The sequence below is a fragment of the Oncorhynchus clarkii genome, chromosome 9, assembly GCF_045791955.1.
Source record: "Oncorhynchus clarkii lewisi isolate Uvic-CL-2024 chromosome 9, UVic_Ocla_1.0, whole genome shotgun sequence".
In the NCBI taxonomy this organism is placed as follows: Eukaryota; Metazoa; Chordata; class Actinopteri; order Salmoniformes; family Salmonidae; genus Oncorhynchus; species Oncorhynchus clarkii.
In genome coordinates this window covers 58,132,877-58,145,290 of record NC_092155.1, presented here as the reverse complement: position 1 = coordinate 58,145,290, position 12,414 = coordinate 58,132,877, and the positions used below count along the sequence as shown (strand labels likewise).

At 45.8% G+C, this 12,414-nt stretch overlaps 1 protein-coding gene across 6 annotated transcripts in view; it reads left to right on the top strand.

Annotated features, from left to right (window-relative positions):
* The window catches only part of LOC139416615 (ankyrin repeat and SAM domain-containing protein 1A-like), a 105,254-nt gene that overhangs the window by 42,523 nt on the left and 50,317 nt on the right, over nt 1–12,414 (top strand). For 5 of the 6 annotated variants that reach the window (XM_071165490.1, XM_071165489.1, XM_071165492.1 and 2 more), the window contains 9 exons: nt 802–1,098; nt 2,065–2,140; nt 2,294–2,395; nt 2,537–2,623; nt 2,786–2,955; nt 5,028–5,090; nt 5,453–5,579; nt 6,592–6,638; nt 7,973–8,090. In XM_071165490.1, coding sequence (XP_071021591.1) covers nt 802–1,098; nt 2,065–2,140; nt 2,294–2,395; nt 2,537–2,623; nt 2,786–2,955; nt 5,028–5,090; nt 5,453–5,579; nt 6,592–6,638; nt 7,973–8,090 — 1,087 coding nt within the window. The remainder of the gene's footprint in view (nt 1–801; nt 1,099–2,064; nt 2,141–2,293; nt 2,396–2,536; nt 2,624–2,785; nt 2,956–5,027; nt 5,091–5,452; nt 5,580–6,591; nt 6,639–7,972; nt 8,091–12,414) is intronic. The other variant, XM_071165488.1, reaches the window with a different exon arrangement.

The following is a 12,414-nucleotide window of genomic DNA, read 5'->3' as shown; positions in this document are numbered from 1 at the left end:
AGTCAGAACTTTGACCTCAGGATTGCCATCATCTCTGTTACTAGACAAGCCAGTTCCTCAGCCGCTGTTCTGCTCTCAGGACCATAGATTGTATTGACGTATGAGCCGTGTCTCTCTAGCACTATCTCGCTGGGTCACCCTGGTAACGCATGCCTCCTCTGCATGTGAAGCACTGCATGGATCACACTCACTACACTGTCGGTCACCACACCACACCACTCAACTCTCTCACACTGGCTGTCACCCCTACCTCTGTCTGCACGAAGCAGTTCCTTAAACAACCAAGCAACACATGACATATTGTCATCACAGAAGTGTCTTTCCTTATTATCGTGGCCTTTACTAAATGTCAACAGATTGTCCTTTCGTCACATTTACAGCAGGTCATGCCCTATAAGAAGCAGGTGTTAGACAGTTCTACTCAACAGGGACTGTTCCCAGTCATGACTTCAGTCCCCACCCCCCAGCATCCTCCCAGCATCCCTTTCTCTCAGCTAGCCAGCGCTTTCCTTGGGCCTCATCATCCTGATTGGTGCTCTTCAGTGACCTTTAGACATACTGGCTAATATGGTGGTTGCTAAGCACTGATTGGCTTAACCGACGTGACACAATCATGAGTCCTCAATCACTGCTTTCTGGAAGCTGGACCATGACTCACTTAATGCTCCCACCCTTCTTTCCTTCCTCCTTCCCAATATCTACCCCCACCTCTTTCTCTACTTCCTCTATGTGGATGCTCACCCCCTGCCTCCCATCCCTCCCCCTTTCCTTTCTGGTCCCCCTACCTCCCCCCTCCAACAGAACAACGACAACGAGACCCCTCTCCACTGTGCCGCCCAGTACGGCCACACCCAGGTGGTGCGTCTGCTGCTGGAGGAGCTGACCGACCCCACCATGAGGAACAACAAGTTTGAGACGCCGCTGGACCTGGCGGCGCTCTACGGCCGGCTGGAGGTGGTCAAGCTGCTGCTCACCGCCCACCCCAACCTGCTCAGCTGCAACACCAAGAAACACACGCCGCTGCACCTGGCCTCACGCAACGGACACCTGGCCGTGGTGGAGGTGCTGCTGGACGCTGGCATGGACATCAACTATGAGGTGAGGACCGAAGAGAACACTGGGTCTGTTGTCTCTCCTGCCTGTTCAATGATCAGGTTCAGTGTGTTGTTGTGAGAGCGTAGTTATGTGGATATATAGAGACTGAATGTGTCCATAATGTTATTTTGTGTACACACCATTGCAGCATTTAGGCCTACAAACTCATAGGCTCTTGACTCAAACCTCTTGAGCTCTTTATTTAGACTAAAGAACCAGTGTTTTATTTTATTTAACCTTTATTTAACCAGGAAAAGCCCACTGAGACCCAGAGTCTCTTTCTCAAGGGAGACCTGGCCAAGAAGGCAGCAACAATCAATACAATACATAATTCAAATATACAACAACACAACATAATCCAGCATAAAAAAGCATTTACATTCCTCCGTAACAGAGTTTCCCATCAATATTTGACTGTTTAAGGGGGCTTCTGGCCCTCTTCTCTTCTTATACCAGACTGTGCCATCCATCAGTCGTGTCCTACCTCCACTTCCCTCATCTCTGCTCTGTAGCAGGTCTGGGCCACCAAGAATCCTTCAGGTCTTGCGTCCTGCGGTTTCCATTAGCATGGCGCAGCGAGCTGGAAAATAATCTAGTTTGATTCCTCAACCAAATAATTTGCCACAGCAAAACACACCGGGGTGGTGTTCGCCAGCGGATAAATAACCAAAGCCAAACTTCTATTTCACGCTGATCAAACCTGTCCTGTGTGTTCAGGAAGGATCCTGCTGGTTTAGCTTTAAGCTGTATGCCCTAGCTGACCAAGATGAGAGGAATCAGAATCAAAGCTTGGTAGCGGGCTAGATAGCAGGTCTTCATCTGTTCCTCTCAGCAGGGAGGGTTCGGGTTAGAGATCTGACCTCTGCTGTTCTGTATGTTGCTGACCTGGAGTCTACTCTGATGTCAGGTTTTGTTATTGCACAGCCACAGCATTGTTTTGATTATGGTCTGTTTGTTGTCTCTCTGCAGACGGAGAAGGGCAGTGCCCTCCATGAAGCGGCACTCTTCGGGAAAACCGATGTGGTGCAGAAACTTCTGAGGGAAGGTCAGACACTGACGTCTCCATTTAGTCAACATGCTTATAAGATACAACACGTTTCTACCCGCTGAATAATGCAGATATAACCCCCTGCTCGTCTCTCTCTCTTCCCCTAATCCCCTGCTCTGTCCTCTGTGTCTCTTCCCCGTCCTGCTCCAGGGGTTAATGTCAACATGGTGGACAACAAGGGCCTGACTGCGCTGGACACTGTCAGAGAGATGCCCTCTCAGACGAGCCGGCAGATAGCAGCTCTAATTCTGGGTAAGAAAAACAGACATAAATGGTTCCCTATGGGATTATAAAGAAAGATGACCTTATCTTAACCACAAACTGATTTCCCAAAATGTTTTTTCTGACTAATGATATTATTTGAATAACCTTTTCTTCTTTATCTCTCTGCAGGTCATATGTCAGGAAATCCCCCTGTTTTGGACTTGCCTCCTCCCCCTCTCCCTCCACCTAATGAGAGCCCTAGTCCGAGGAAAAAAGGTATGTCGTATCTATACAGAAAACCTAAAGTGAAGTGAGCCGTTAGAGGATATGGTGTTAACACGTAACCACCAGCCAAGGCTCTCTACCTGTGTGATGCTGTGCATTGCCACCTGTATTTGTACGGGTATCAATATGTGTGTTAAAATGCGTGTGTTGTAGGTGAGATGGAGGTGGTGAGTGCACTGCTCTCGGGGCTGGCCCCGGGGCCTGAGGAAGAGAGCCCGTATGAGGCTCTGTTTGAGGCCACCTCCTGTCACTCTCTAGACAGCCTGGCTAGCGGGAAGTCCTCCGACAGGGACTCTGGACGGCCTGACAGTGAAGCCGGAAAGGTTGGTCTGGAACTCTGCCTTCCACCACAGAAACACACAACATGTGACTCAAGAAGTTTGCGTGGCTGGGCATCTAAAATATTTTTTCTCCACTAGAGGGCAATAGTTCTCTGCATTTAATTGTTGTTGAGTGGACTGGATTTAGAAATTATGACAGCATATCTCTTTATCACTAGAAAAGCCTGGGACAATGACGAGTCTTTTGGACGTCAACATTCTAACAGTCTAATAAATACATTTCATATAATAATTTGGTTGTGTTTATGAAGGTCTTAGGTAACATTACACTACGAAATAAAATGTATTTCAAAGTACACAGTAGCATTTTCATTAGTTTATGTAACTGTAGGCTATGTGTACAAATGAAAACCACTAAAACACCACAATTCAAGTGTTAAAATCCATTAAATAAAAAAAATCGTTATTAATTTGTTAAGGACCATTATGAAACTAAGAAAATGCATTTCAAAAGAACAGAATGGCATATTTTGAGTTTAAATATATTACTGTACTTTGAGTGTTGCGAGTGCATGTAGAGAGTTTATGGAATCGCCATCATTCTGCCAAAAAGGCCCGTGGCGGTGTGGTATGTGGCCAATATACCACAGCTAATGGCTGTTCTTAGGTACAGTGCAACGCGGAGTGCCTGGATGCAGCCTTTAGCCGTGGTATATTGGCCATGTACCGCAACCCCCTGTGGTATATTGTCTGATATACCACAGCTTTCAACCAATCAGCAACCAGGAGCCAAACTACCCAGTGTATAATTTGAAATAATAGAGCTCAAGGGTTCATTTCTAAGAGTGATTTGGAAACTGCAGAATCTGCTAGACATCAAAACGTCTTACCTGCTTGTGACCCTGTAGAAGTTTGAAAAAGTAACTTTTTGGCGCTCTGTTAAACTGCCCTGTTCATCAGATTCTTCATATATTGATACTATTCTCACCCATCAGACTATTGTCAATGTAATCTTGTTTTAAAACTCTTAAGCTAGTTATATGTGTGAAATTATTTTCGATATACACTCACCGGCCAGTGTATCGCTCCTACAGAAAGTGAGTAACATGGCCGTGGCTTGCTATATAAATCAGGCAGACAGGCATCGAGGCATTCAGTTACTGTTCGATTGAACATTTGAATGGGAAAAACGAGTGACCCTAACGACTTTGAGCGTGGTATGATCGTCGAGTCCAGGCGTGCCGGATCCAGAATCTCAGAAATGGCCTCGACAAACAAAAATACAGCTTGTTGATGGGAGAAGTCCAAGAATGGCAAGAATGGTGCAAGCTAACAGGCTGACCACAGACAAATAGCTGTGCAGTAGAACAGTGGTGTGCAGAACAGTATCTTAGAATGCACATCTCGTAGGTCCTGGTCACGGATGGGTTATTGCAGCAGACGACCACACCGGGTTCCACTCCTATCAGCTAAAAACAAGAAGAAGCGGCTCCGGTGGGCATGTGATCACTAACACTGGACAATTGAGGAGTGGAAAAACATCACCTGGAACATCACAGCGAGTTCAGTTTACTTGAGTGGCCAATGCAGACCCCAGACCTCAACCCACTAGAGCCTCTTTGGGATGAGATGGAACAGGCTGTTCACAGCTTGAATGTACCTCCGTCCAATCTGCAGCAACTGCGTGATGCCGTCACGGCTGCATGGAGGTAAAGGGGTGTCCGACCCGGTACTAGATGGGTGTACCCAATAAACTGTCCGGTGAGTGTAGTGCCATTGAATGAGGGTAGGCATAAAAAAACCAACATGTCCTCTTAAAACGGCTTATAAAACCAATTCTGCTTGTGATATCAAGATGAAAATAATTACAGTGTGTTATCTAGACTTAGGAAAAGTACGTGGGCGGGGGGAGGACATGACTAAAATGTATAATTAGAAAAGTACATTAGTTTTGCGTCCACATGACACGCTCTCAGCTTTTCTAGTGTTAAAGCAAAAATCTTTGTTTGATTTCAATGCTTCAGTTCAACCGACCTTCTACAGTACTTCAAGATATGTGTCAAGCTAATGTCTGAGCACAGTCAGTGATTTCGTTCTCTGTTTGTCAATTACAGAAAGACCGGCTGGCTCACCAATCCCAACCTGCCCCAGGCCATGTAGAGGAGCTTAGCTCAGAGGTCAGAATCTATGGTCATTAACGCTCTGTTTTGATGGACCATGTTGTAATGGTTGGGTTAAATGCGGAAGACTCATTCGGTCGAAGGCATTCAGTTGTGCAACTGACTAGGTATCCCCCTTTCCATTACTTTTGGCCAAAGCAATCAATTAGTTCCTGCTAGTTTTGTGTGTAAGGAACGAGCTAAGGACTGTGTGGATGACCGTAAGGTCTAGTACAACCATGAGAGGGCACTGTGACTTATCTCACTGTATGAGTCCTCAGCGTCACAGGACAGTCTGAGATTAATGCTGCACAAGCCTAACAGAGGTGGTATGGGTGTTCTGTACTGTGCTGACCCTGTCTCCCATCTCTCCCTCACAGGCCCTATTCACTAACAGCAGCATCAATGAGAGGGGGGAGACTGAGGAGGAGGATCACACGTATGAACTGCTGCTGTCCGCCCAGACCAAAGTCCCCCAGTCCGCACTGGACCCCCCATCCCAGAAAGGTACACACTTAGACAGGACAAGGGGTGTAGAAAGTGATTTGGATTGGATCAAGGATGATATTCAAATCCCTTCATGATTCCTAATTGATGGAATATGATGTGTGATAAAACACTGCTCCCTCAGCCTGAAGAATAAGGAGCACGTGCAACCTCTCCCCCACTCCACCCACTCCACCCACATGCCCCCTCCCTGGTGCTTTGCAAAGTGTCACCCCTCATTCCTAGCAGCATTGGGATGGAATGGAGAAGGGGTCAGTTTTCCAACCGCTCCCTAAACCCCTCCTGCTTCCCCTCTGTCTGTTTGTAACCCTTTACCCAAATACAGCTCATGTTTAACCTCAACAGCATCAGTAGGAGAGAGCTTGGAATATGCTAATGTGTGAAATCCTACTCAGGATGGTCATAGCTGTATCAGAGGACTCATTCCTTAGCTTTGGCTTTTGAATGACAGTGCGTTTCATTGGATTAAATGGGATTTAATTAACAGCACATTGGAGTCCCTGTCTGTTGATATGAATGTTTTTAAACCGTCCCCCAGGCTTTCTGTTCTGTCACATTCCTAATAAATGAATTGTGTGTCACTAAACAGTGTCATAGAAATGAATGTGGAGAGCCTGATTGCTGATGTAATCACTTCCCCTTTTATTTTGATGAATGACTAGATGTCCAGCCCTTGACTTGCATTCCTCTGTAATGTTGTTAAGATGTTTAATGGGTTGGTTTGAGGAAGGCTCATCTTTGCTGGCTGCTTAATTGTCTGCTCTTCTTTCTGTTTTAAAAGTGTCTGTCTGAGTGTCTGTCTGAGTGTCTGTCTGGCCATTGTCTCCAATACTACCCACAATACCATGTGCATAAAACATGAGCTTTATTATACTTCCCTTTCCTATTCACTTTGCATAATATCATCCCTGGCAGTCTTGAGATTGAATACATTGAATAGAAATGAAATATGGTAATTGTACTACCTTACTCATGATGACCTAACTAACTGCTGTCTATCCTGCCTCCCCAGAAGGGAACACTACAGTCAAACAGTCTTCCAACAGTCTCCTACCTCAGGTATGACCTGCATCTCCATCTCATCCCTCCATCTCATCCCTCCCCTCATCCCTCCATCTCTCCCCTCATCCCACCATGGCTGCCATGCTGCCTGTCATCTGACTCACCTGTGCTCTGGAACGCTGTGTGATGAATAAGATGTTATTTACCTCTAGTAGCTACATATCAGGGCACCAGGTAGCCTAGCAGTTGGAGCATTGGGCCAGTAACAGAAAAGGCATTAATAGGAAAAAAATCTGCCGATGTGCCCTTGAGCAAGGCACTTAACCCTAATTGATAATGTGGCCGTGACCCCACACTCTAAGGGTGTCTCAGGGAGAGTAGGATATGCAAAAAACCCATTTCCAATTCATAATTATGATAATGATCTTTTCTCCTGTGTCACACACTGCTTACACAGAGAAAGACATGGACAAAGACCTAAATAAAGGTCCCTGGGCTCCTCCACGTTCTGCTTTGACATGAAATCCAACCATGGCGTCTGACCTTTTCCCCTAAACATTTATTTGTCCACCATGGTACTGCTCCATCCTCGCATATATCTTACATACAGGTACTTCATCAGGAAATATGTCTCCCTGACTGAGGTCCTCTGTCAGTCTGTGTCTCTGTTTAGTAGCCAACCCTGGCCACCGGGACTCCTGGAGAGTTACAGCCTCTCCCCTCACTCCTCTCCTCCCTCTCTCCGCCTCACTTTCCTTTTCATCCCTTTTAATTCCCCTTCTCCTATCCCCGTCTCATCGAATGGAACTGGAGGGCCCTATAAAGCTGTCTTTTCTATTTATTATCCTATCATATCTATTTATACTGCCTTTTTATTATACAGTTAGCTGCCACAGGGTTTTATTTGCGTTGCTCTCCCCACTCCTCCCATAACCTCATCTCAAATCTGTTTTTTTTTTTCTGAGGTTCTTATTTGGAGCAACTGTACCTTTGCTGCCTCATTTTTTTTTCAACGTGTCTCTGTGTGGCTGGCTGAATGGCTGGCTGAATGGCTGGCTGGCTTGCTGGCTGAATGGCTGGCTGAATGGCTGGCTGACTGGCTTGCTGGCTGAATGGCTGGCTGAATGGCTGGCTGAATGGCTGGCTGAATGGTTGGCTGAATGGCTGGTGTCCTCTGTGTTCTAATCAGCAGCCAGCCATCTGAGGCTATCATCCATATTAGGAATGATGATGCACGGCAACGTGGAAGCAATCACTGGGACGCTTTCTTAATTTAATATCATAGTGTGGGGCTAATTCGGGCTGTGCTAATCGTCTGCTATGCTGTGATGGTGGTTTTAGTTGGGATTGACAGCTGTTAGTGTGCTCATCTCTCCCCTGGTCTCCTCCAGCAGCAGAAGCCCACTGCCCCTAGTGACCTCAGACCACCAGGCGAGACGGACAACACTCTGAAGCTCCCCGGACCTTCTGTGGCTGGGCCTGGACGGACGGGACTCCGCTCCACTGGCGGTGAGTTCCACCCTCTACATGCGCTACCTACTGGATGGCAGTCCCAGGTGGGAGAGATGTGCTTGTTTCTAAGCTCCACATTGACCATAGATGCAGTAAAGGGCAATGTTCCCTCTAAGCTGTGCGTGTGCGTGGGCACACAGCTCCCACGGGACTGCCAAGCAGAAGAAATATCAGCCTGCAGAGAAGCACGAGATTGAACTTCACTTAATTTTCTAATTTTCCCCTTTAGTTAACACTATCAACGTGTCCCTCTATTGTGGGAATTGCCAATATAAGCCAACTTCAATGCAACAAACTGAAACAAAACGGACTATGCAAGACTTAGTATGCAAAACTAACTATGCAAGAGATTTTGTTGTAGGCACCGGAGTAGGATTCTATTGCATTGACAGACGAGACTCAGCCCATACTATACAGACCAGTGCGGCTTAACCGATCAGAGCTGCAGTATCCCTTTATGCAAATAGACCATTGCCATATATGGATCTGTGTCATTCCTTTGAACTGGACCGTGTTTACACCATAAGTGGTGGTGAGTAGATGTTTGTTTTGAGATCAAAGCGAGAGCTGCATGTAGCCACGTGTGAACATTTGTTCATATTCTTTGCTAGTAAGTGTGTTTTTAGCCTAGTTATATCACACCAATGGGGAGTGGTTGCTTCCTACAAGACCACAAAACATGTCATTTCTAGCCATCTTTGAAAAGTGAGTCAGGTAAAGAGCATTTATTTTTCAGTCTTAAAGGGGCAGTGTTGTATTAGGCAGAGGGTAGCAATTTGTCTGGTTCTCTGTAATAATGGTATCGTAATAATAATGAACTTTATTTTGTAAAGTGTTTTCTTGCATAAATCAACACATTTTCAGTCACCTCCTTGTCTGAATGACAAGTGGATAAACAGCTAAATGTCAAACCCTGCATAAGTCTCACGGAATGTAGGCCTACATTAAACACCACACATTGGCTGCTACTGTAGACTGAATGATAGAACAGCTATTTCCATGTTAAAATGTTATGGGATACATTTTCTCCATTATTTTTGATAGTGATGGGCCTACGTTATGATCAAATAGCCACAGTAGCCTACTGTTATAACTGTAACTCAAAGCAGGTACAGCCTAAGTGTTTACAATAAACGAGCGCCAGAAGTTGCACAGAATTTTCACAATGTTCAAGTTTGCGCTCAGCGGACCTGAAATTTGCTCAGTGCTGGAAAAAATTGGAAATGCCATGGAAACGTGTGGAGGAAAGATGCCGCTGGGGAAAGATCCCGAATGTCCTCATTGCCCCCCAGCAAAATGATCCTACATTTAGGCTGTTGTTTATATGTGTATTTCACACTATGTTGAGGTTAAAATTGGAGGATAATGCTGTATGGATGTCAACCCCAATACATGTTCATGTTATTTTCACAAATCTACTGCATTACATTTAAAAACGACTTTGACTACCAACACTGATTTCGCTAGGCTATCAGTTTATACGAACACAAGTTACCATTTAGCAGTCACTTCTTCTAAACCTGAAAAGGGACAACTTCTCAATCTTATGCAGCGAAAACACATTGCGGGCCTGTTACAATACAAAAATCATGATGGATTTGACAAACATCCTTATTGTTAGATCAGATTTGTTAAATGTGCTCCAATCCAACATCCTTCTATCCCCATGGTCCCAGATGTCTCACTGCTATACTCTAGTTACAGCTACTGGGTCACGAGCAGCTCTGTGCTCTTCTCTGACTCCGAGGAGCCAAAGGAGACAGGACATTTGCTTGAGTAACACGCCAGACTTGGCCGAACGTAACCCGTGCATGTCGCTGTAACTATAATGTAAGAAATGCATTAGCATCTGACTGCAGAGTGAGATTGCTAGGGTTGGATTAGTGCTGCCTGGGAGTGTATGATTGGCATTCCAGAGGCCCAGCAGCTCTGGGCCTGGATTAGGCTTGTTTAGATCAGGCTGAATTGACATTCTCTGCCAAGCCAGCTGAAGAAAACTAATCTGGTTTGTTACATGGAAGAGAATTCTTGGTCAGATTTGACCATACACTGTATTATTATCTAAGAACCTCCAGCCTACTTACACTACTAGAAATGCAACGTTGTACACTTTATGCATTGGTTGGAGATTGGACAATCTTTATCTTATCCTCTTCCATCTTGCTGTCTAGTTCTTTGTTTATCTTGCTGCGTTTGCCCGTTCTCTCATACGAACACCATAGCAGGCTCATGCATATCCAAGCAGGGCATAATCATGCTAACACAGACACATAGCGACACATAGCTAAGCATGCTGTGTCTGTGATAGATGTGTGCTGTTTGGGGACTGTGTCTGTGATAGAGATGTGTGCTGTTTGGGGACTGTGTCTATGATAGAGATGTGTGCTGTTTGGGGACTGTGTCTGTGATAGAGATGTGTGCTGTTTGGGGACTGTGTCTGATAGATGTGTGCTGTTTGGGGACTGTGTCTGTGATAGAGATGTGTGCTGTTTGGGGACTGTGTCTATGATAGAGATGTGTGCTGCTTGGGGACTGTGTCTGTGATAGAGATGTGTGCTGTTTGGGGACTGTGTCTGTGATAGAGATGTGTGCTGTTTGGGGACTGTGTCTATGATAGAGATGTGTGCTGTTTGGGGACTGTGTCTGTGTTAGAGATGTGGGCTGTGTCTGTGATAGAGATGTGTGCTGTTTGGGGACTGTCTGTGATAGAGATGTGTGCTGTTTGGGGACTGTGTCTGATAGATGTGTGCTGTTTGGGGACTGTGTCTGTGATAGAGATGTGTGCTGTTTGGGGACTGTGTCTATGATAGAGATGTGTGCTGTTTGGGGACTGTGTCTGTGATAGAGATGTGTGCTGTTTGGGGACTGTGTCTGTGACAGAGATGTGTGCTGTTTGGGGACTGTGTCTGTGATAGAGATGTGTGCTGTTTGGGGACTGTGTCTATGATAGAGATGTTTGGGGATTGTGTCTGTGGCATAGAGATGTGTGCTGCCTTTGGGGCAGAACTTTGTACCTTGTCTGTGATAGAGATGGCTACCCTGCCGCCCCTGTGATAGAGATGTGTGCTGTTTGGGGACTGTGTCTGTGATAGAGATGTGTGCTGTTTGGGGACTGTGTCTATGATAGAGATGTGTGCTGTTTGGGGACTGTGTCTGTGATAGAGATGTGTGCTGTTTGGGGACTGTGTCTGTGATAGAGATGTGTGCTGTTTGGGGACTGTGTCTATGATAGAGATGTGTGCTGTTTGGGGACTGTGTCTGTGTTAGAGATGTGGGCTGTGTCTGTGATCGAGATGTGGGCGGTGTCTGTGATAGAGATGTGTGCTGTTTGGGGACTCTAATATAAACCGGTATGCCAAGTCCCTCTCCATTACCATCTGAAAGCAGCTGCCTCTCAGGGATTGGGATTAGGGCCCTGCTCACACTCCCTGCTACTCTTAACCCCCGCCCCTTCACATCTCTCCCCCATCGAGGCTGTGTGTGTGATGGAGACATGCCTTGTCAGCAGCAGCAGAGAGCAGGCAGAGCACCTGTCACACACACACTGAGGAAGGAATCACAGAGGATGCCCAACAGATTCCACATGCCTCCTGTTTCACAGGCATCTAACATCACAGTGCCCTACTCTCACGCACAGTCAATTGGGTGTAGAAGAGATTTCACATACTGAAAAGTGATAAAGTTATCTGCCATAGACATATCTTATGACTATCAGGTTATGTGGCCTTGGCCAGAGTGAACTCACACAGGAGAGGCTAGCGTCACTAGATAGCCTGCTAAATTCTCAGTGCATATCTGTTTGCTAGCTTGACTGTAGTGAGAACCACAGCTGTGTTTAGTGGTTTCTGCCTGCTGTGGGACCTGTGGAGAGTGGAGCACACTGCCCATCCTGGCCTTGCACTTGGCCAATAGTGAATGACTAGAATTGGGATGTTCTCGAGCACCCAAACAGACTAATCAATGTATGTCAGTTTAACATCAACAATGTCCATTACATTCTCAGTTTCTATCACATATACACAGGTTCCCCACTAACGTATAACGTCAATTAAGAATGAGGTCAGAATCTCAATAGTTTTGCGCCTGTAGTTTTAAATGTCATTCTAACACATGACATACAGAGCTAAAAATGCTCTCCACTCTGAGTACAGAAAAGCAATTTCCCCAGGGGCTGTAAATAAATACATACATACTGTCTCTCTGTGACATCAATGCAACAGTAACTGTAGAATTAACATGACATCACTGCTCACAAGGCCACCAAATGAAACGCACACACACACACACACACACACACACACGTGTGTGTGTTCTCTCACCA